At 32.3% G+C, this 20,150-nt stretch overlaps 2 protein-coding genes and 1 long non-coding RNA gene across 4 annotated transcripts; 1 reads left to right on the forward strand and 2 right to left on the reverse strand.

The window, feature by feature from the left end:
- Positions 1-40: 40 nt before the first annotated feature.
- On the reverse strand, positions 41-4,272 carry LOC106396104 (V-type proton ATPase subunit H). Its single transcript, XM_013836402.3, has 12 exons — positions 4,126-4,272; positions 3,799-3,865; positions 3,333-3,458; positions 3,084-3,186; positions 2,927-2,999; positions 2,357-2,422; positions 2,140-2,257; positions 1,853-2,014; positions 1,424-1,549; positions 1,109-1,234; positions 754-933; positions 41-649 (listed from the first exon to the last, which is right to left on the reverse strand). Exons 2-12 carry the CDS (start codon positions 3,826-3,828, stop codon positions 401-403), a joined length of 1,359 nt encoding a protein of 452 aa, XP_013691856.2. The 5' UTR covers positions 3,829-3,865; positions 4,126-4,272; the 3' UTR covers positions 41-400.
- A 117-nt stretch (positions 4,273-4,389) lies between these two features.
- On the forward strand, positions 4,390-9,204 carry LOC106395976 (putative F-box/LRR-repeat protein At1g56400). Its single transcript, XM_013836277.3, has 3 exons — positions 4,390-5,804; positions 6,208-6,381; positions 6,484-9,204. The coding sequence occupies exons 1-3, from the start codon at positions 5,193-5,195 to the stop codon at positions 6,784-6,786; spliced, it is 1,089 nt and encodes a 362-aa protein (XP_013691731.3). The 5' UTR covers positions 4,390-5,192; the 3' UTR covers positions 6,787-9,204.
- Positions 9,205-10,496: 1,292 nt separating this feature from the next.
- On the reverse strand, positions 10,497-12,684 carry LOC111207074. Of its 2 annotated transcripts, XR_007318265.1 has the most exons (7): positions 12,260-12,679; positions 12,113-12,189; positions 11,897-11,972; positions 11,584-11,718; positions 11,276-11,480; positions 10,952-11,171; positions 10,497-10,874 (listed from the first exon to the last, which is right to left on the reverse strand). It is a non-coding gene; the product is annotated as an uncharacterized LOC111207074 (long non-coding RNA). The 2 variants fall into 2 exon arrangements; XR_007318266.1 differs by having other exon boundaries at positions 10,497-11,171; positions 11,584-11,972; positions 12,260-12,684.
- Between the last annotated feature and the right edge of the window lie 7,466 nt (positions 12,685-20,150).

Raw genomic sequence — 20,150 nt, forward strand, 5'->3', positions numbered from 1 at the left:
CTAGAGAATGCATGAACATATGCAACCAAAAGAAATCGAAGATGCAACCATATATATATATATATATATATATCATCTGGCAATATACTGAAACTCTCACATCATTCATAACGACAAACTGGCCCAAAATTGCTGTCTGTAACAATAGCAACCTCAATGCCTTTTTATTGAATAAAAAAATACAAAAAGGAGAAAACAACGAACAAATTATTTAATCATACACAAGATTTTCCAGGACAAATAATAAAGAGATGTTCTTCGAATGTAGATTCGAAAGAAAAAGAGGCAGGCGTTCGGGAAGGTCTTGTTTGGAGTGAACAAATCCACAGGAAAAAAAAAAGAAACGCACTCTGTGCGTTTTGGTTGCTTTCCATATATAGAAAGAAACATGGAAATCCCATCAAGCTTGCAAGAAGCTGGCGTACTTAGCACCAAGGAGAAGCCTCTGAATGCACAGGAGAGCGTTCTTGGTAACCTCAGCGTTCTCATGGTTCATCAGCTTCATCACTCGTTCTTTCGCCTTGAGGTCTGTTACAATCACTCTCCCCGCTGCATGGTACTGTATGAACTGCGACAGATCATAGCACGCCACTGCCAACGATCTTGGATCACTTGACGTGTCCAGGATTGTGAGGAGAACCCTGAGTATCTGCATCCATAAGTTTTAACAACTGGTTAGCTTGTTTCAATGACCAAACAGGCCCGACCTAGCCAGCTTTGAGCTCTGCAGGTTATTGGGGAGGAGAAGAATACCTGGAAGTCATTCTCCTCGAAGCTTGTGACATTCTCACGCCAGAAATTGGCCTCTTTGTGCATTGGGTTCCAGTCAAGATGGCCAAGAAGAACCTCTTGCTTATATTTGTCGAAGGAACTCAGCTTCTTGATATTGTCTTTTAGCCCTTCTTCTAGTTGGTTGAGTGCATCCAGTAAGTCCTTCCAAAATTCAGAGTTAAAAGATCTTTAACAATGGCAATGCTTGCAACAAAGGCATATACTAATAAACATCCGATGGTGTAGTTATCACTAAAATAACCACGTATTATCACGTCATGTTCAACAATAACGCTAACAATTAGCAGTACTCAGCTTTGTATTTAACTTGTCTAACCTCGTCACTCCATGCTTGTGTTTTCAGACTGTGGATGATATGTGGGAGTCCAAGATCAACCATTTGGGCACCAAATGTACCTTTTGGAAGCAAGTTCCTGAATGTCATTATGACCACCCTGACAACCTATAAGACAAAATACTGTCAGAGAAAGTACAACAAATGCATCATAACAATTATGCAAACTAATGATCCAAACAAAAAATCTTGGTATTGCAGACAGAAATTCTGAAGTACCAACCAAACCACGCCATATGAAATTTTAAATATTTGCAGGATAGCAATGATCAAGTCACGCTAGAGAACATAGCTCACCTTTTCCTTAGTCGAGCTCTTGACCACTTCCGTGAGCCTTTGCATTGTCCTAGATGTTGCCAAGTACTCTATTGCTGGTTCATAATAGGAAAGAAGCCAGATGCAGAGACATGTTTCGTATAGAAGCTGTTGGTCGAGATCACACAAATCACAAGGGTTAGTTACTGAGACATTATGACTAAATGAGAAACTGAAAGAGAACTATCTAGTTGTTACTAATTTATCCAGCCCACACTTCAGAATTAGTGAATAATATAAATCCACAGCTTTAGTAGTCATTCGAAAATCAAAACGGGTTTCACCCTGAGTGCCTGTCTAGTCATCGCCTTTCCAACGAAGACTTTGCATGATATGAAGACTTTGCAATACTTCTCTTAGATTTAGTGGACACTTTTCACTTAAAACTACTTCCACCAAATATATAGTTACCTGGATAGACTGCTGAGTGGATGCTGGTGAGATTAAAGGGACAAGTAACTTCACCCCACCCGCCTTAACAAACGATGATCTGACAACAGGTTCCTTAAGCAGTGTCGAGAGGCAGCTGATTGCAACTGGAGCACCACGAGTAGGATGAGAAGGTTGCCTCAACTGCATTTCAAAACTAAGGATTGTGAAACCTATTAATGACCTCAAACGCATCTCAAGAATCACTGCCACTTAAAAAACAATGCAATGCTAACATAAACGAAAAAGAGAAAGAAAAGAAGAAGAACCTGAGCACAAAGCCACTCCACCAACCCACTGAGTACATCATCAATTGTAGTAATAGGTTTCTTAGAAGCAGAGGCTTCTCCATTAGCAATAACACCATTACCAGCTTTTGACCTAGCACTGTATGTTAAAAGCAAAGCAAGACCCGCCAAGTAAATGATAATGTATGTTAGAGACATGCTTTTTAAGTATGATAATCAGTATTGAACTCTACAATACCTGATTATCCAGGCAAGGATCTTGCAGCTTTTTTCTTGAATGAACCAATTTCCCTTCGACAGCAACCTGAAAGAGGATACATCTTTTAGATTGCATACTTCTGATGATAAACAGCCAAAATCAAGCAAAAATATAATTGAAAGCAGTTTCCCCCAACGGAGTGTTGCCTATGTTTCAACTCTGTTAGGAAGATTGTAGTTGAAATAATAAATTTAACTCATAATAATTAAAAACAAGGATCTCAGACAAAACGATCAAGAGACAGAGCAATGAAATCAAATTCTGGAACCACTGCACCATAAGTGAAGGACTAAGAATCAGGTAATGTGAAAATGTCCTACTAAACATAAACACACAGGCATATTAATTTTTTTGAGAAATAAATGTTTCTTGTAACTAAGGAAATCTGACACGTTAGTATGTCAAGTAAGAAAATGAGAAAAATGCAACAAGCCCTAGACCTTTCCAAAGCAGAAACAAGAACAGAATCTATCCAATAAGAGTTGGAAACAGAACTTGCCAATGCCTTGGAACAGATTAAAGTCGTATGAGTATTGCATAGGGACTCACCTCAAGAAAGGCTCATAAGTATCCTCATGTGCCAAAGATTCATCATGGAATAACCGAGCTCGTGTTGGGTTTGCTGGAAAACAGATGATGGATTAATAATAGACGGTACCTACGATGAAAAGGTGAATGCTAATAAATTCAGGTTGAATGTATTTACCTGAGAGCATCTCATAAATCAAAGCCAAAACATATTCCACAGTTTCCTCCTTAAATATATCACGCAAGATGGTAACAAACAGATGAACATAAGCTGGACCATCCTGCAATAAACGACACGATATATATATCACTTCATAATCACAAGGTAAATGCTTGCATTGTCATTACAAAACTTCAACCACTAATAACACAGAGGCAAGTGTCTATAAACTGTTTGAAATGAGAAAAAGAAAGAAAGAAGGTTTACTTCATCGAGCAACTGTGCCCTTGCGCTCTCAGATTTTTTGTCATAGCGCCTCAAGAGCTGGAGACCAGTAGCTGAAATGAGCTTAGTTGTCATGTAAGTCTCCCATGGAATGTCCCTTTTCAGTACCTGCATAAGGTAACATTTCAAGAGAAAATTAAATACTGCAAAACTACAAGTAAATTCAATACAATTTCCACTGCAACAACAAAAACACATAATTTACATTTCCTAGGTAGTCAAATCCGCAAAGATCTCGCATAATCGTATCAATAATCAAAGCAGGTCTTTTGGTGCTAAGTATATTAATACCAAAACAAAGGTTTAAATAGTCTAATGCAAAGTCAAAATCTGGAATTGTGTACGTCCTACGAAACCCTGCGGCTTAGATTTTTCCTGATTTGATTACCAAATGAAAATAACGTAACAGGCAGCAAAATTCAAGTGAAAATAAAATAAAATCACCAACCTGCTCCGTAGACAGTTCCGCCTGATCCATTGATAATCGAGAAACTTAACACCACTGATTCGAATCCCTACGAATGTAAACAGAGGAAGCATAAGGAAATGGCCACAAGCGGAAGATCTGATACGATCGTGTTATCAATTTTAATGGAAAGCACAACACGATCTATAAGCATCGATGAAATGTCAACACAGATCAAATTAGCAAATGCAATTTCCAATATCTTTCGAAAATCGATTGAATCAGATGATCAAGGAACACAACAAGGATCCGATCACTCGAAGAGAAATCAGATAACGAAATCGCAGGAAAATGGAAGAGACTCTTGACCTGAAGGCTGCGAGACGAGATGATAGCGAAGAGAGGGGAGAAGACAAAGTGAAGGAGATAGATAGAGCTTCGGATCTGAAGCGTGGAAGGAGGTAAGACGAGTTCAGGGGAGGCCCAAAAAAAAAAAAAAAATCAGACGCTGACAGTTTTTCTATTAAATTACAGTATTACCCCTACTCTTACGATCCTTGATTTCATTTTCGTAAAGCATAGTCTTGTCGTGATAGAACGTCAAGCCCATATCCATTAATGTTCAGTGATGCGCTTTTTTTTTTTTACTTAGTGGACATAACATGTATGATTTTTCATTCTTGGGCTTGGGCCGGGTTTTATCCAATTTACTAATACTATAATGTTTTGATAGAATTATATAACATATCTTTTTATTATACAGATATATCATATATGATATAGTAAATCTTTTTATACTTTAAATGGTTATTTGTTTTGTTACATTATCGATTTTGTTTAAGTGTTTCCATGTCCATACACTTGTTTCTGGATTAGTTTTTCCAGTTGTTCAAGTAAAACAAATAAAGAAAAATAAGCTAAGCAAGATTTTCTTAATTTGTCAAGTCAAGGAAATCTGGTTTATATGAATATTTACCTGTATATATTTACAGAAAAAAATATTTTGTTCCCATATAATGATTATAATATACATTTTATTATCATTTGATATGTGTAATTAGATACGTTTTGATATATGTTACTCTTTGTGCCATTATCTTTTTTTTTTAACATATGGTAATTGTTCTTCAGTAAAAAAAGGTAATTATTTTGGCATATAATAAACAAAATAAAAGTTAATTTAAATAAATATAAATTATTTCAATTTTAGTTATTATAAAATTAATATAAATATCTTAAAACCTTATATTTTAAATGACTGATTGCTTTTTCTAATGATTAAAATATAATTAAATAATTATTTGTCGAAAATATTTCTTTTAAAACTCAAAGACAAGTTAATAAAAAGGCAAAGCAAAGGTAAGAGTGGTTAAAACACTATCATCACAAACCAAATATGTAGAGCCTTTCAAAACCATATAAATATATAACTCAAGATGATCATTGGCTTATTCACAGACAACCATCTTCAACTGCGAATCTTGTTTTTAGTCCTCTCGCTAAATCATCACATTTTCATCATGGATTCAGGAACAAAACCAAATCTTATTTCGAATTTACCTGATTGCCTTCTGGTTTTAATCATATCTTTCTTACCTTTCAAACAATCTGTACAAACAAGTGTTCTTGCTAAGCGATGGAAGAATCTTTGTCGTGAAACAACAAACCTCGTATTCAAAGAGTCTGAGTTCGGCCTGAACCAATTTGTTGTTGATACAGAGGCCAAAAATTCTGAGACGAGAGCTTTGTTTGTTAGCATTATGCATCAATGGATCTCGAGATTTACTGGTAACACCATGGAAACATTTGAACTTTGTCTACCTGAACCAGTGGGTTTTGAGGAAGATATCATGTCTCTAATCGAGTTTGCTGCTACCAAACAAACCAAAAATCTAGTTATTAATTTCTCAAGCTCTAATTCGAGACAACCTCCAGGTGCTCTGCATATAAAGTTGATATATTTTCAAAAGACTGGATTGGATATCACTCGTCTATTTTCCAATCTTATATATGTTAGGAACTTGACTATCTGCCCTTTTCTTCTTGAGGTACATAGTTTTCACCCCTTTTAATGATTTAAGATCCATAGTATCTATATCATAGATTTTTTTTTTTGTTTGGTGATGTGAAACTTTATTGCAACCCTAGAAAAACTATTAACAGTGAAATGCTTCATAGTTGAAAGGTTGAAGTGTGAAAGGATATTGAATGAAAGAGTAAGCAAAACATAGCGTGGTTACGTTTAGGTGGAGAAGAGATCATTGACATTCATTATAACTTCAAATAGTTTAGGCTTCTATGAAAATTTTGAATTATTCTAGGTAAAGTAGTAATGGTTCTATAGTGAAGAACTAATAATGTAGAAAATGCTGTAACATGTAAATTTTGTAAAACCAGATTAGATCAGTAATATTACTTTGGTTCTACTAATCATTTCTTTTTGTTATGAAGATGATCCAAGATTGTGACGATCCTATGAAATTGCACGATCCGATGAAAACACGACATTTGGTGATTAAGACACATATGTACCCACATGAGTTCGGAGGAATAACTATATTTCTCAATAGCTGTCCGGAACTCGAATCTCTCACGTTCGAAACGTATACTACTGGGCCTATCGTGGTATGTTCGTTGTTTGTATATATCTAAATCCAGTATACGATATTGCAATATAGATAAGCCTATTAGGTCATGTTATTTGTTCAAACGCTTTTGTTTAATTAGATGTCGCAGAGATATTGGCCGCTAATACATCCAAAAACGTTTTGGCTCAACAACAAAACGTATGAGTGTTTGGAAAGGACACTTAAGGCTGTGAAAGTTGAAAACTTTTGTGGCATCTCGAACGAGTTGCATGTGCTGCAGTACCTGATCCGAACCGGACGTGTGATGGAACGGCTTGACCTTCATGCGGCAAAGAGATTGAACAATGAGCAAAGGAGGTTGGTACTGACTGCAGCCGAGGAGTTTCAGAAGAATGTCGAAAGAGGTTCGAGGCATTTGAGAGTTACTCTACACAATGCTTGAACTTGATCAATGAAGCATTTTCTTAATCTTCTAGTGGAAACTGTAACTTGATCTTTGCTAGTAATATTTTCTTAATTTAATATTAAGGGTGGATGTTCCCCTTGTTTGTTTGGTTTGAGACTTAATTGTTGTGTTTCGTTTCGTTTGGTTTGATTTTAAGAACATTAATATTTCTTGTCTTGTTCATTGCCTTGGAAACCTTCTCCTTGTGTAGCTGCCGTTCCATATTATCCTGTCGAGGAAAATGGAGACCATGGAGCTCCACTTTGCTGAGAAGACGCACCATCTAAAACCATGTAGCTCCACTCTTTAAACCATGATTTTAAGACAGTAGTTTGGCGATTGACTCACTTAATCCCATTGCCTAAGTGGGCTTGGCTTCGAAGCCTGCAAAGTGAGGTCGACGGTGTAGTATAAAATTTGGCAGCAAGAGATGAATGGCCTAACAAGGGAGAGGCGAGTGAATGCCATCTATTTTTCCCCATAATAAAAACAGTTATTACTTCTTTTTATAAAATATGAAAAAGGGATAAAGGCAAATAGTACTGAGAGAAGATAAGAGGTAATGGGTCAATCTACATATATCTATGTTTTTGTTACTATTACAACCATACTGCGCTTATACACATTACCATTCAGAACATAAAAGTGGTAGCGGGAGAAGATACCCCAAATCTTTGTCTAAACAAGACATCCTTTTGTAGTGATGACTGATGAGACATCCAAACCCACTTCATTAATTAGTTAATTTTTAATTTAATAAACAAATTAAAAATATATTATTGAAAATCTATTTCCCTTGCTTACCTTTTATTTCTTTTGTATTTTTTGCACTGTGTTGATAACTCTTTGAATTGATCTCGAATTTCACATTGCCACTAATTTCTTTCTCACACACTGATAGAAAAATTTAATGATCCACCCAATACTCATATTGACTCAATCACTTTGTAAAATTTGTGTAAGTACATTCAAAACTTGACTCGCTGTTGTTTCTATTTTCGTAGATGCAAGCTTTGATTAAACCCTGCAAACATGTTGTGTTTGATTCTAGTTGGACCAGTCGGATTGAATATAACCATCTAACATTTTACTGTCCAAAAACATATACTGTATTTGAAACGTTCCGTACCATTTTAAGGAATTATAATCATTTAGTTTGAATGGAGAGATTAAAATCTCAATTTTTGTTTTGTAATAATACTACATACATTCAAAATCTACCATACTAATCATAAAGCAGAGGGCATAAATCTCTACCGATAACTGCCTAGAAGCATATCGAATTTTTCGACATCAATCAATATATGTGTTTAATATAATATAGCTGTCTCTCTAAAAAAAATCATTTAAAAATAATTTTAGTCCAACATTCTTCCCTTTTTATACTACAATTTAATTGGTTTTCAGAGTCTCGTTGACAAAAAAAAATGGTGTTCAGAGTCTAAATGTTTGTAGCTAATTCAGATAACCCTTTTCATCTTTTAGGTAAGGCTAAGGTTTATGTTTAGGTTGCTTTTTGCATATTTTAGCTTGGAAGAATATTTTCACTAAAATGCAAGATTAATTTATACATGTAATCGTTTATAAATGTATCAAAAGGTTTTAAAGATACATTTTTTACAATTCTTAGAACATTATGCTTTACTTTTCAGTTTCTAAATAATGTTAATAAAAATGAAAGGTAAAAATTCAATAAATATTTCAAGGACAAGGGTAGCGATGTTAGGTAGAAGTTGAAATCTTACAACACATGAAGAAAAAAATGAAAGGAAGCTCCAACTTTATTGAATATGTTGGCATAGTTTTGCTCATTCGCTTCCTCTGTCAAAATCCCGACATTTACTTGTTCAAGTAAACGTACGTACGATCCAACGGCCAGTCCATAATATACATTATACCTACGTGCATGACTGTTTTTTAATGAACCAACCAAAAACAAAAGTAAATTTTGAGCATAGGAAACATAAGATTCTGAGCCATAGTGAATCGTTTGTCCACGGATTTGGACAACATAAAATACATATCTCGTGATTTTCATCTTTCTTCTCTAATATTTGTACCATATATGATGATTACCTTTACTGTATTACGACAATATGAAAACCAAAATCCCAATGCAACAAATAAATTTCAACATCCAAAATAAATCTTTGTTATATATAATATGGTTGTTAAAAGGAAACAAACTGTGTCGCTTATATAGAAAAACCTAAATAACAACGTAATTCTGCTTGTGTAGGGATCGATCAGATCATATCCTATCATTTTATTTCTAAAAAATATATGCTTAATGTAGAAGCTAAATTATTTTTAAAATATATGCATTAAATTTGTTTCATTACCTAAGTATAAATAATATGTAATACCGTCATCTAGGTTAAATTCACACTGAATATATCTTGATGCTCTAATGGATGGAAACAAATTGATATTTTTTATGATATGTTTTATCGGATGATACAGTTGGTCCCCGAAAAACGTATTTAATGTTATAGTAGACTGGCTACCACGCTAATTTTCTTGATAATTATAGTGGTGGCTTGATCAATTTCTTCATAATGTTTATGGAATTAATTTATAACATTGACTACAAGTAGATACACTCGAAATATTATATGGTCAAATAGAAACCGGTTTGTAGCTCCAATCGATAAGATCTTGCAAGAAAAAAGAAAAAGGAAGGCGGAATTTGTCTGAGGGAAGTTTTGTATGTTTCTTGATGTTTCATTGTGAAAACGTGAGACTAGATTTGGATTCATATATGAGATCGTGACCACTATTAAATGATATGAATACACAAATACCACATTGGATACCCGTTGACACATTGGGTTGGTTTATGTTTATATAAGCAAATATTCTGTTAAACATCTTTTGCTGTCACCACCGTAAACAGACTTATTTAAACTCTGCAAACCAAACTGGTAGCTTTTTTACACTATGTGTGAGACTGTCCACCATTGAATTATGCGTTTGTGGTATATGAATGAGTTCCGAGCTATAGAAACTTCTTTTCATGATCTTTATGTCTTCAAAATCATTTGCAAAATCTGATCAATCCTATGGTTCTTCACCATCTTCCAAACATTTCTCTTTTAATAAATAAATAAATTAATAGTATATTTTGATAGCTAACTGTATATATTTTTAAATACGGACCTCTTCTTATTAAAAAAATCTCATACTATAAGAAAACTAAAACATAAAGCATATATATCCACTGATTGTTGACAAAAAAAAAATATAGCCACTGATTTTTTTAACTAGTAGCGGAGCTCCGCGCAAGCGTGGGGTTATTGACAATTAAAATGTGTTGTAATACTTAAAAAATGTTATAGGAACTGATGTGGAGTGATTTGTTTGTTTAGTTGTGTAGTTTATAATAACAAGAGGGGTGGGGGGGGGGGGGTTGAGAGCTCGTGTTTGTGTATGAAATACGGGATTAGCTCTGGTTTAGACTTAATTTGGCTGGTTTTAGTAGGGTAGTAGTTAACTTGTACTGTTTATAATTTTGTTTGTAAAACGTTTTAGATGTAAGAGAAAATCTTAAAGTTTGTAGACTTTTATCCCCCTGATCATACATGTAGCGAGATGTCTCCATAAAAAATACTAAATAGTCATGTTGTAAGAATTTGTACTTTGTTATCTCTCTTTGAACACATGTTAAATCTTTTTTAAAACAATTTTATATTGCAAATTGAATCATATATTGGATCAATATGGTATAACACAGTGTACATGATTATTTAGTATATGGATTGCTCACATCCCTAATCTGTCACAGACTTTCTTAATAATTTAACTACAAACACACAGCATCAGCTAAAAAGAGAATATTACATCCTGACATATGTTTAAAATCTTAGATCTCGAGATTTTTTGCACTATTTGAATCTCTAGACAAGGGAGAGATCACTGAGCATCTTCTCAATTGCTTACTCACTGTATGCTCTTCCTTTTGTTTACAAAAAAGCTATTCCACAAAATAGAAAATGTTAGAATTTTCTTTATTGTACCTTGAGAAAAGGAACCATTGCCACTGCTTCTTCAGCAGTTTCAGGACAGAGATTTCCAAGAATACAGAGCTGTTCAATGCAATGGTATAAAAGTCTTGTGTCAAAAAAACGACTTAGCTGATGATAGAAAAGATTTAACATCTTACCTCAAACTCAATGAGTTGATGTCTACTCAGTATTCTGTGGAATTTAAGGTAGACTATATGGCATATTCTTACAAAACTAAGGAATTGAAAAGTACTAATAGTCTTTAACCTCAAATACCACACCAATCTGTATCAATTACATGAGGAGAAATAAGACTCTTTTCCATTAATATGTTCCAGTTCCGGTCTTTCTAGGATTAAGGTTATTTGAGCATGGCTTCTGTCCAAAAGAAGAAGAAAAAAGAGCAAATCAGTTTGAAGAATCAAATTAAAAAGAACCTCTACTACAAGACAAGAACAAAAAAAAGAAACAAAAAAGGGAACCTTTGATCTTCTGCAGAAGTGACACCATGTTCAACATCACATGATAGTACCTTAAAAACGAATTAGCAAAAAAAAACGAATATTCTTCAGACGTTATCATGGACGCTGCTACAGCAGAACCACTGGTCAACTTGTTCATCTCACCATCAAAAGTAACGAACACGGCGGGTCAGATACATCAATAACTAACATCTCAACCCGGTACCTAGTAGTGAAAATCAGAGACTATTTGTTAGTTGTGAAGCTAATGAGAGTTGTATGGGAACAATTTGCAAAAGGATAATGTAAAATAGTGCAATTCCTCTTACCTTGCAACTCCAACCGCATTTTCATCATGGCAGGCCGGCACACGTGCATGATGAGAACTTGGGGCATGAGCCATAGCACCATCCATTTGTTGTTTCAATACTGGCAACATCCCCAGTACATAGGAATTCGGCAGTCTATAAATGTTTAAGTTAGTTAAAGGCAGATTTAATACAACAGGAGCTAGTGCAGTAAACCAAACTAAACACAAATCAAATCTCCACTCGATTTACCTGAAACTAATAAAGATGCAAACATGTCAAAACTCTACCATGGATTAAACACTATGAAACAACTAAATGAGAAAAAGGATACTCTCGAACTTGTCGAACAGCATCTGGATTCTTGTACCGGCTAAATGCTTCGCATACTGCAACGATTCTCAAACACTCTGCAAGGATACATATATAATAAGTCCTTCACCAAGAAAGGATTGATTTTTTTTTAAAGACTATATACATTATTTCAATTCTTAGTTCAAGAAGGTTCTCTGCTAGAACTACAAAGAAATCATTTTCAGATTCAAACAACCTTTATGGAACCGTCTCGTAAAGATGGACGGTAGTGAGTGGCGCGAGCAGCAGGAATAAATCCATGATCACCGAATTCTGCGATCAAAGTTAGAAGATTTAAAAAACAAAATTAAGATCAAATATAAGATGCTAGTTGGAACAATACCTTCTCATCAGGGATGTAGATGGAGCCAAGCAACCCCCTTTTTTCTTATCCATGGAACCGGTGCTCGATTCAGTTGGAGATTTTGTTGTGATTTCGCTGGATTCTTAGCCATGGATGCGCTGCTCGATATTGCCGGAGCTTTATCCAAAGCGTTGGATCTGGAAATCTGACTGTTTCTTATCCATGGAAGCTATCAGAGAAGATTTGGATTCGGGAGAGTTTATATAGGTGGAGTCAAGGGGGAGATGAAGAATCCAAATCTCTTTGAATGACATAATAGCTTTGATCGTGGTGGACGACGATCGGAGTCTCCGCTTCGGTTTTGAATAAAGATGATTTTGGTGGGACCCATGAACTGTCTACGTGGACACTCTCAAAAGAGAGAAAAGAGTCTCATTATATATATGACTAGGATAAGACCCGCGCCTTGCGCGGAATTAAGTTATTATTTTTATTATATTTTGGAGAATGAAACAATAGTTTGGCTTCATTTGGATTAGGAGTGTTCAATCCAGATATCGGGTTGGTTTCAATTCGGTTCGGTTTTTTTCGGCATTTTGGTTAGTAAAATATAACTACTATTCTAAATCCATATTTACTTTGACTTTAGTCTTTCACATACTTTTGAAAGATTTCAACTGGACAACTAAATTGATCAGCCAATCTTGTTGCTTTAAATCATTAGTATATATATATATTATTTAGTTTGAATATTTATTAAATAAAAATCCATATGCGTTATATTTTATGATCATTTGTAACTTATTATAACAAAAAAAAATCTATTGATCACAAAATTTTCAGAGTGAGAATCTTCAAATTTCTAATAATATATAGACGTTTTGAAAAATTCAAAATATAACATATAAGAAAAAATATAAATGTTTTTATTATATATTTAATGTGATTTTTTAATATCTTTTAATAATATAAAATTAAAAAAAGAACTAAGATACCAAAATTGTTATCAAATATTTATTATTCATAATAATTAATTTTCATATATACGTTAATCATATTAGGTAATTTCATAGCTTCTAATTAAGGAAAGTGCAAAAACAATATTTGGTAGATTATTTATCAATTCGAATATTCGATAGTTAGTTTAATAAAAAATATAATGTAAGTTAAGATGGACCAACCTATTTTTTTTAAGAATACTATATTTTATATAGTCATTTATTAAATGAGAATTTATAATCATACACTTCTATGATCATTCATATCGTTTTATAACTGAATATTTAAATCATCGATAAAAAAAAATTTCAATGTGAAATCTTTAATAAGTTTATAATTTATAAATGTTTTTGAAAATTCATTGAAATTTTTAATATTAAAATATTTATGTAATCTTATGGTATATAGTTTAATCTATATATATATATATATATATATGTTTTATTATTAAATGGTATTTTTTACTCATATGGTTTTAAAATCATGTTTATCTTCTTATAATATTAAATAAAAGTTCATATTAATACAATTTTATGATCATTTGTAACTTATTATGACAAAAAAAATAATCTATTGATCACAAAATTTTAAGAGTGGTGATCTTCAAATTTCTAATAATTTATAGACGTTTTGAAAAATTCAAAATATAACATATAAAAAAATATAAATGTTTTTATTATATATTTAATGTGATTTTTAATATATTTTAATAATATAAATTTTTTAAAAAGAACTAAGATACAAAAATTGTTATCAAATATTTATTATTCATAATAATTAATTTTCACATACATGTTAATCATATTAGGTAATTTCGTAGCTTTTATTTAAGGAAAGTGCAAAACATTTTTTGGTACGTTATTTATCAATTCGATAGTTAGTTTAATAAAAAGTGTAATATAAGTTAAGATGGATCAACCTATTTTTCTAAGAATAGTATATTTTATATAGTTATTTATTAAATAAGAATTTATAATTATACGGTTCTATGATCATTCATATCATTTTATAACAAAATATTTAAATCATCGATAACAAAATTTTCAATCTGAAATCTTTAATAAGTTTAGAATTTATAAATGTTCTTTAAAATTCGTTGAATCTTTTAATATTAAAATATTTATGTAATCCTATGGTATATAGTGTTTAATCTATATATATATTTATTTATTTTATTATTAAATGATATTTTTTACTCATATGGTTTTAAAATCATGTGTATCTTCTTATAATAAAAATGTTAAACCATTGATCATTAATTTTTAACATAATAATTTAAATAGTTTTAGTCATTTATTGTCGTTTTTAAAAATTCAAAATATAACATATACGAAAAAATCTAAATTTTACTTTTATAGCTAATTTGATTGTTTAATTTATTTTAATAATATAAAATTAAACAAAAAATGATGGAGGAGATATAAATTGTTATCAAATCTTTATTATTAAAATCATTAATTGTCATATATATATTAGTCATTTATGGTAATTCCGTAGGTTTGATTTAAGGAAAGAAAATAACATATCATATCATTATATCATATAGTTTGACCAACTTATGTATCTAACAACATATAAAAATCGAATGTGGACCTACTTATTTTTTAATTGAATGTAATTGACTACCTAATTGAGTGTCACCTATGCATTGGAGCCTATTTTAATTAATACAAAATTGAGGTTACATCTTTTCAAATGTTCCTCAATTAATATATAGGGGATTATAACATCATGAACATTTCCTAGTTGAATGTAGACAAAAATCTAGACATCTTCGCTCTCTATAAGGCCGTTAATAGAGTTACAATTAAATGTTACATTCACTAGGGCATCGTTTTTTTTTTTTGAACAACTCACTAGGGCATCGTAAATTGATTGAAACTGGTCTAAACAAGCTCAAACTTATATGCACATATATATATACATACTGATATGTTAGGCAACTTGTATATCGTCATAGATAATAAATATGTGTCTGATATGCATGTATGCATAAGAAATAGGGAGATAAAAGCATACAATAATGTGAATCACGAAATGGAACAAGGATTTGGGACCTGCAGTCTAATTTGTCTGAAGGAGAGGGGCCATAGCGACAGGTTCTGAAATCGCAGCTCGCACACCTCATTTTCATTTTTATATTCGTTTGGTCCTACTTTATTTATACTCTTGTATTTTACATTTTTCATTTTGATATTATTATTGCCATAATTGCTCAATTAATTACTAATCATTAGAACATATGTACATTCATCCCATTTATTTCTTGTGATGCATCTTAATATTTTATTTCTTCTACATAGTCAGCTGATTTATTTTAGCTTTCTAATTTATAATGTTGACTTTGACTAAGCTAGAAACATATAGCCAAAATCTATATAGTTCAGCTCGGATACTGCTGGGAAGTTTTCCTGTGTTTCGGACCTTCGGTTGAGGGTATGGTGTGGAAGTTTAGCAAATTTTAATATATATGTATGTTCACGTGTTACACTTATAAATTTGAACGATACATCTTTTGACTTATTTATCCGGTAACACTGTTTTCTAGTTTACCAAACAAATTGACCGTTCAGTTTTATTTTCTACTAGTTTCATCTCATGAATTATGGACAGTATCTTTGTGGGGACATGATGTCGCTAATATTGAAAATCAAGAGGATACGACTTCGGATTGTCCCAATTTCTGTATTTCCCTTTAAATATGTACTAGATTAAGATCCGCGCAAGGCGGGATAAACATTATATATAAAAATTATTTTATTTATTATATGTTCTTACATATTATCAAATAATAAATATATATTGAATAATTAAAAGTTAGTAACTATTACATATATAATTAAATTGGTGCGAACGTATAAATCAATTTTACTAATCCAAACATTTTTTTAAAAAAATTGATAGGATATGTACTTAAATTTAAATGATATTAACATACATAGTATATTTTTAATATTAATGTCTATTTTTTTTAAATGATGCTTTCTACTCATATGTTTTTTTATCATGTGTATTTTTAATAGCAAAAACTTTAAATTACTGATAACAAAATTTTCATTGTGTGATTAATAATTTTAGTAATTGATAATTTAGAAAAAATTATCAATGTTAGTTCAAAACTTTTATAAAAAAAATTATTCAAAGTAAAATTTGAAACTAAAATATTTATTTATTCAATATGGTTTATAATTTAATTTAGAATGATATATATACATATATATTTTAAATCTTAATGATTAATTAAATTAGACTTTTATTTATATGATTTTGTAATCATTTGTATTTTGTCATAACAAAAAATTTAAACCATGGATCGCAAAATTTGAATGTGAGACTGTTAACAGTTTTAGTAATTTATAGTCATTTTTTTAAATTCAAAATATAAAATATACAGAAAAATCTAAAATTTTATAATATGATTATTGTGTTTTTAAAAAAAATATTTTATAAGTTTTAAATTAAACAAATTTGATAGAAGATATATATTTTTTATCAGATCTTTATTATTCAAAATCATTAATTGTCATATATACTTTACCCACATTAGGCAATTCTGTAATCTTTATTTAAAGAAATAATAAATGACATTAATAATGAATTTATGGTTAGTTTAATAAAAATCTTATTATATAATTAGATGGACCAACCTATTTCTCTAATAATTCTAAGAATCATCATAGTGATGACATGTGCCTACAAAAAGAAATTATAATGTTTCGCAAATAATATATAGGGGATTTAATCTATTTATCGTCGTTGAATCTTTTGTGTTATTTGATTTGCTATGTAAATTTATGAAAATTCATATACGTTTGGTTTGTAAAATATGTAAATTATGGAATGACGCTACATTAAAATTTACTTCATACGATGACGCCACTAAGTAATTTTGAATGTCGCTTCATTCCATAACAGTATTATTTGTAAAATCGGTTAAACGTATTTATGTTATTAAAACCCCAATTCTAATCCCATATATTGACTGTGAGGTAATTCAAAAGTGTATACATATATATGATATGTTCATATGAGACAATATAATTTGTTTATTTTTATTGCATCAATATAACTTATTCTTTTGTTTTATTTACAGCATTGCACCAATGATTACTTTGTTTTAACCATCATAGACTTTGCAGCTGTAAGCAGATTCAAAGACTAAAATTTGAGAATGCGCTCTTGTCGCTTTTTGTATTTTGTTCTCTACTTCCTTTTCATCCCACTTCCTTGTTCCGAAGCTAATCATATCCTCATTTTTCAATGCATGTGATCTTTGTCAACAAACCTTAACTGCTAAATACTTCTGCGCACTTATTATATTATTGTAAAAGTAAACTAGTTTAAGATGTATACTAACTTTGATTCAGTTCAATTAAATGGTCAAAAAGAGAATAACTCAACGCAGTCGTAATGACTTGATGACTTCTTCTAACATATATCAAAACGACGTGTGTTCTTTATATGTTTAATCGTCGAAACTATTTGAATAGCTAGTAGCTTACACTTTATCAGTCGGTGATTGCCTGTGGCTAAGCAATACAAGTACATGTATTGTTTTTTTCCTTATTGCTTCAGGTTTGAATATAACAATATAGAAGATAATATTTCTTATCAATCGGTTGAATCATTAGTCTATAATAATGACTCTCACAAATGCAAACAGTTACAGCATGAGACGTTAAAGTTATGCACCTAGTTTATGTAATCGAACTTGCGATCAATGACTATAATTAGACTAAAAAACCATTCCCCACTTCACTCTGCTTATGATTTATCTAAATACTTAATTGATCCGAAACTTTTGACAAAGGGATGTTATCATATGTAGTTCTATAACAACTTAGTTATTTGAACATTGTCCCCCGCATACCACTTCGACCATACAATGATACACTACAAGAAAACATAATCTTAACGAGGGCGATTTTCCTCGTTATTTCGTCGTAAAAGAGGCTTTACGACGAATTAGCGAGGAAACGCGTTTGCTCGTTACACGTCCGTCGTAACACATATTTCCTTGCTAATTCGTCGTAACTTAGCGAGGAATATATTTCGTCGTAAAGACGAAGTAGAACGATTCGTCGTAAAGATCTCGCTACAATTCCTCGTAAGGGCGTCGCTACAATTCCTCGTAAATAACTCGAAAACAGTTCCTCGTAATCTACACGTAAATACCTTGAAAGATTTTCCTCGCAAAATACACGTAACAACCACGAAATGATTTCCTCGTAAAATGGTCGTAAACATTTCCTCGTTATTTCCTCGTAAATACTTCCTCGTAAAATACTCGTAAACTGTTTCTCGTCATTTCCTCGTAAGATTTCCACGTAAAGAGGTCGTACATTAGCTACGAATTTACTTCGTTTTTATTATTTTACAGAATTTTAAAATATAATAAAAAAATAATTAAAATTATTTAATTTAATAATAAATTAAAATTCAAAATAAAAATAAATTCATATGAAAATATTTTATAAATAAATAAGTTTTGAATTTATATAATACAACAACAAAAAAAAACTAAGGGTCGTTCATCGCCCGGTAGAATTCATCACTCCTCCTCGTAACATCCGCCTCGTTATGTACGTCGCCGGATGACTCGCCATGAATGGGATGTTGTTGTCGCATGTTCCTCAACATGGACTCCCATTCCGGATTTGTGGCCGCAATAACGTCTAAGAAGCCCTCGACTCCACCCATACGAGATTTTGTCGCGGTCAACTCGTTACGCAGCTGAGCGGACTCTCTACGCAGCTCCGTGACTTCATCATCCCGTCGCTGACCATAAGACGATGTCGCTCTCGGAACATCGTTGACGGAACCAATACCCAATGTCCGTCCCTTTTTTTTAGGGACAACCTTAAAAACAAAAAAATAAATATTGTAAGTAAATATTTAAAGTTAAATTAAATGAATAATTAAAAATTAATTTTTTTGAAAATTTACTTCCTCGTAAATCTTATCCACTTCAAGTGTGGATAAGGTGACGGGTAATCCGTCGGTAGACTGCTGGGTCAGCTGAGTCTGGCGGTCTTCAACCCGAGCAACTACGTCGTTGTAGATTTGCTCGGACTTGCCATCTACAAATACGCCCGCCTTGTTCTTGTGGGTCCTCTCGTAAAGTTCCATAAGAGACGAGAGATGTCCCGTCTCTTTGGCCTAAAAAACAGTTAAGAAAGTTAGAATAAATTAATATAATTATTAAAAAAATTATTTAATAAAATATTTAATTACCATTTCCAAACGGACACCGGCGTGGGGTTTTTGGCCCGTAGTGTGAAGCATCGGCCCGTTCCCGTGCTCATCGACCGTGTTACGGGAGTTAGAGCAAGCCTTGGCGATTCTAATCGAATCAGGAAGGCGCCAATAACGGATGAGGCCATCCCACACGTCCGTGGTGAGCTCAGCGGGTTTGCCACGCTCATACCCCTTCACGATCCAGTCACCCTTCCAGTTGGAGACCGTGTCCAACAAGCGAACTTTCGCTTTCGCGTTAAACTTCTTCCTCACCCTCTCAGTGATCCCCAAAGCCCAATTATATTTTTGCTGTTGGAAAAAATAAATTAACAATTAGTTTTTTAGAAAGTATATATATAAATCATGAAAAAATTAAAAAATATATAATTAATTAATAGAAACTTACAGCGTAAATTTTGAACCACGTCTTTTTGACGTAGTGAGGCGTCTTACTCCAGTTTGGATGTGCCATGGAGAAGTAACCCTTGATCGTGTCGGTTACGTCCGATGCAAGACATCCGTCAACCCCCCACCTGGAAAATACAAATTTAAAATATAAATTATTTTTTAATGTTATAAAAGATATTTAAACGAATTAAAAAAATTAATGCAACATACCACAACGTTCCGTCCGGTCGGTCTGGGTCGATGACTGGTAAACCTTCTCTGCCTGGCAGAATGAGAATGTCCTCTA

The sequence above is a fragment of the Brassica napus genome, chromosome C1 (assembly GCF_020379485.1).
Source record: "Brassica napus cultivar Da-Ae chromosome C1, Da-Ae, whole genome shotgun sequence".
In the NCBI taxonomy this organism is placed as follows: Eukaryota; Viridiplantae; Streptophyta; class Magnoliopsida; order Brassicales; family Brassicaceae; genus Brassica; species Brassica napus.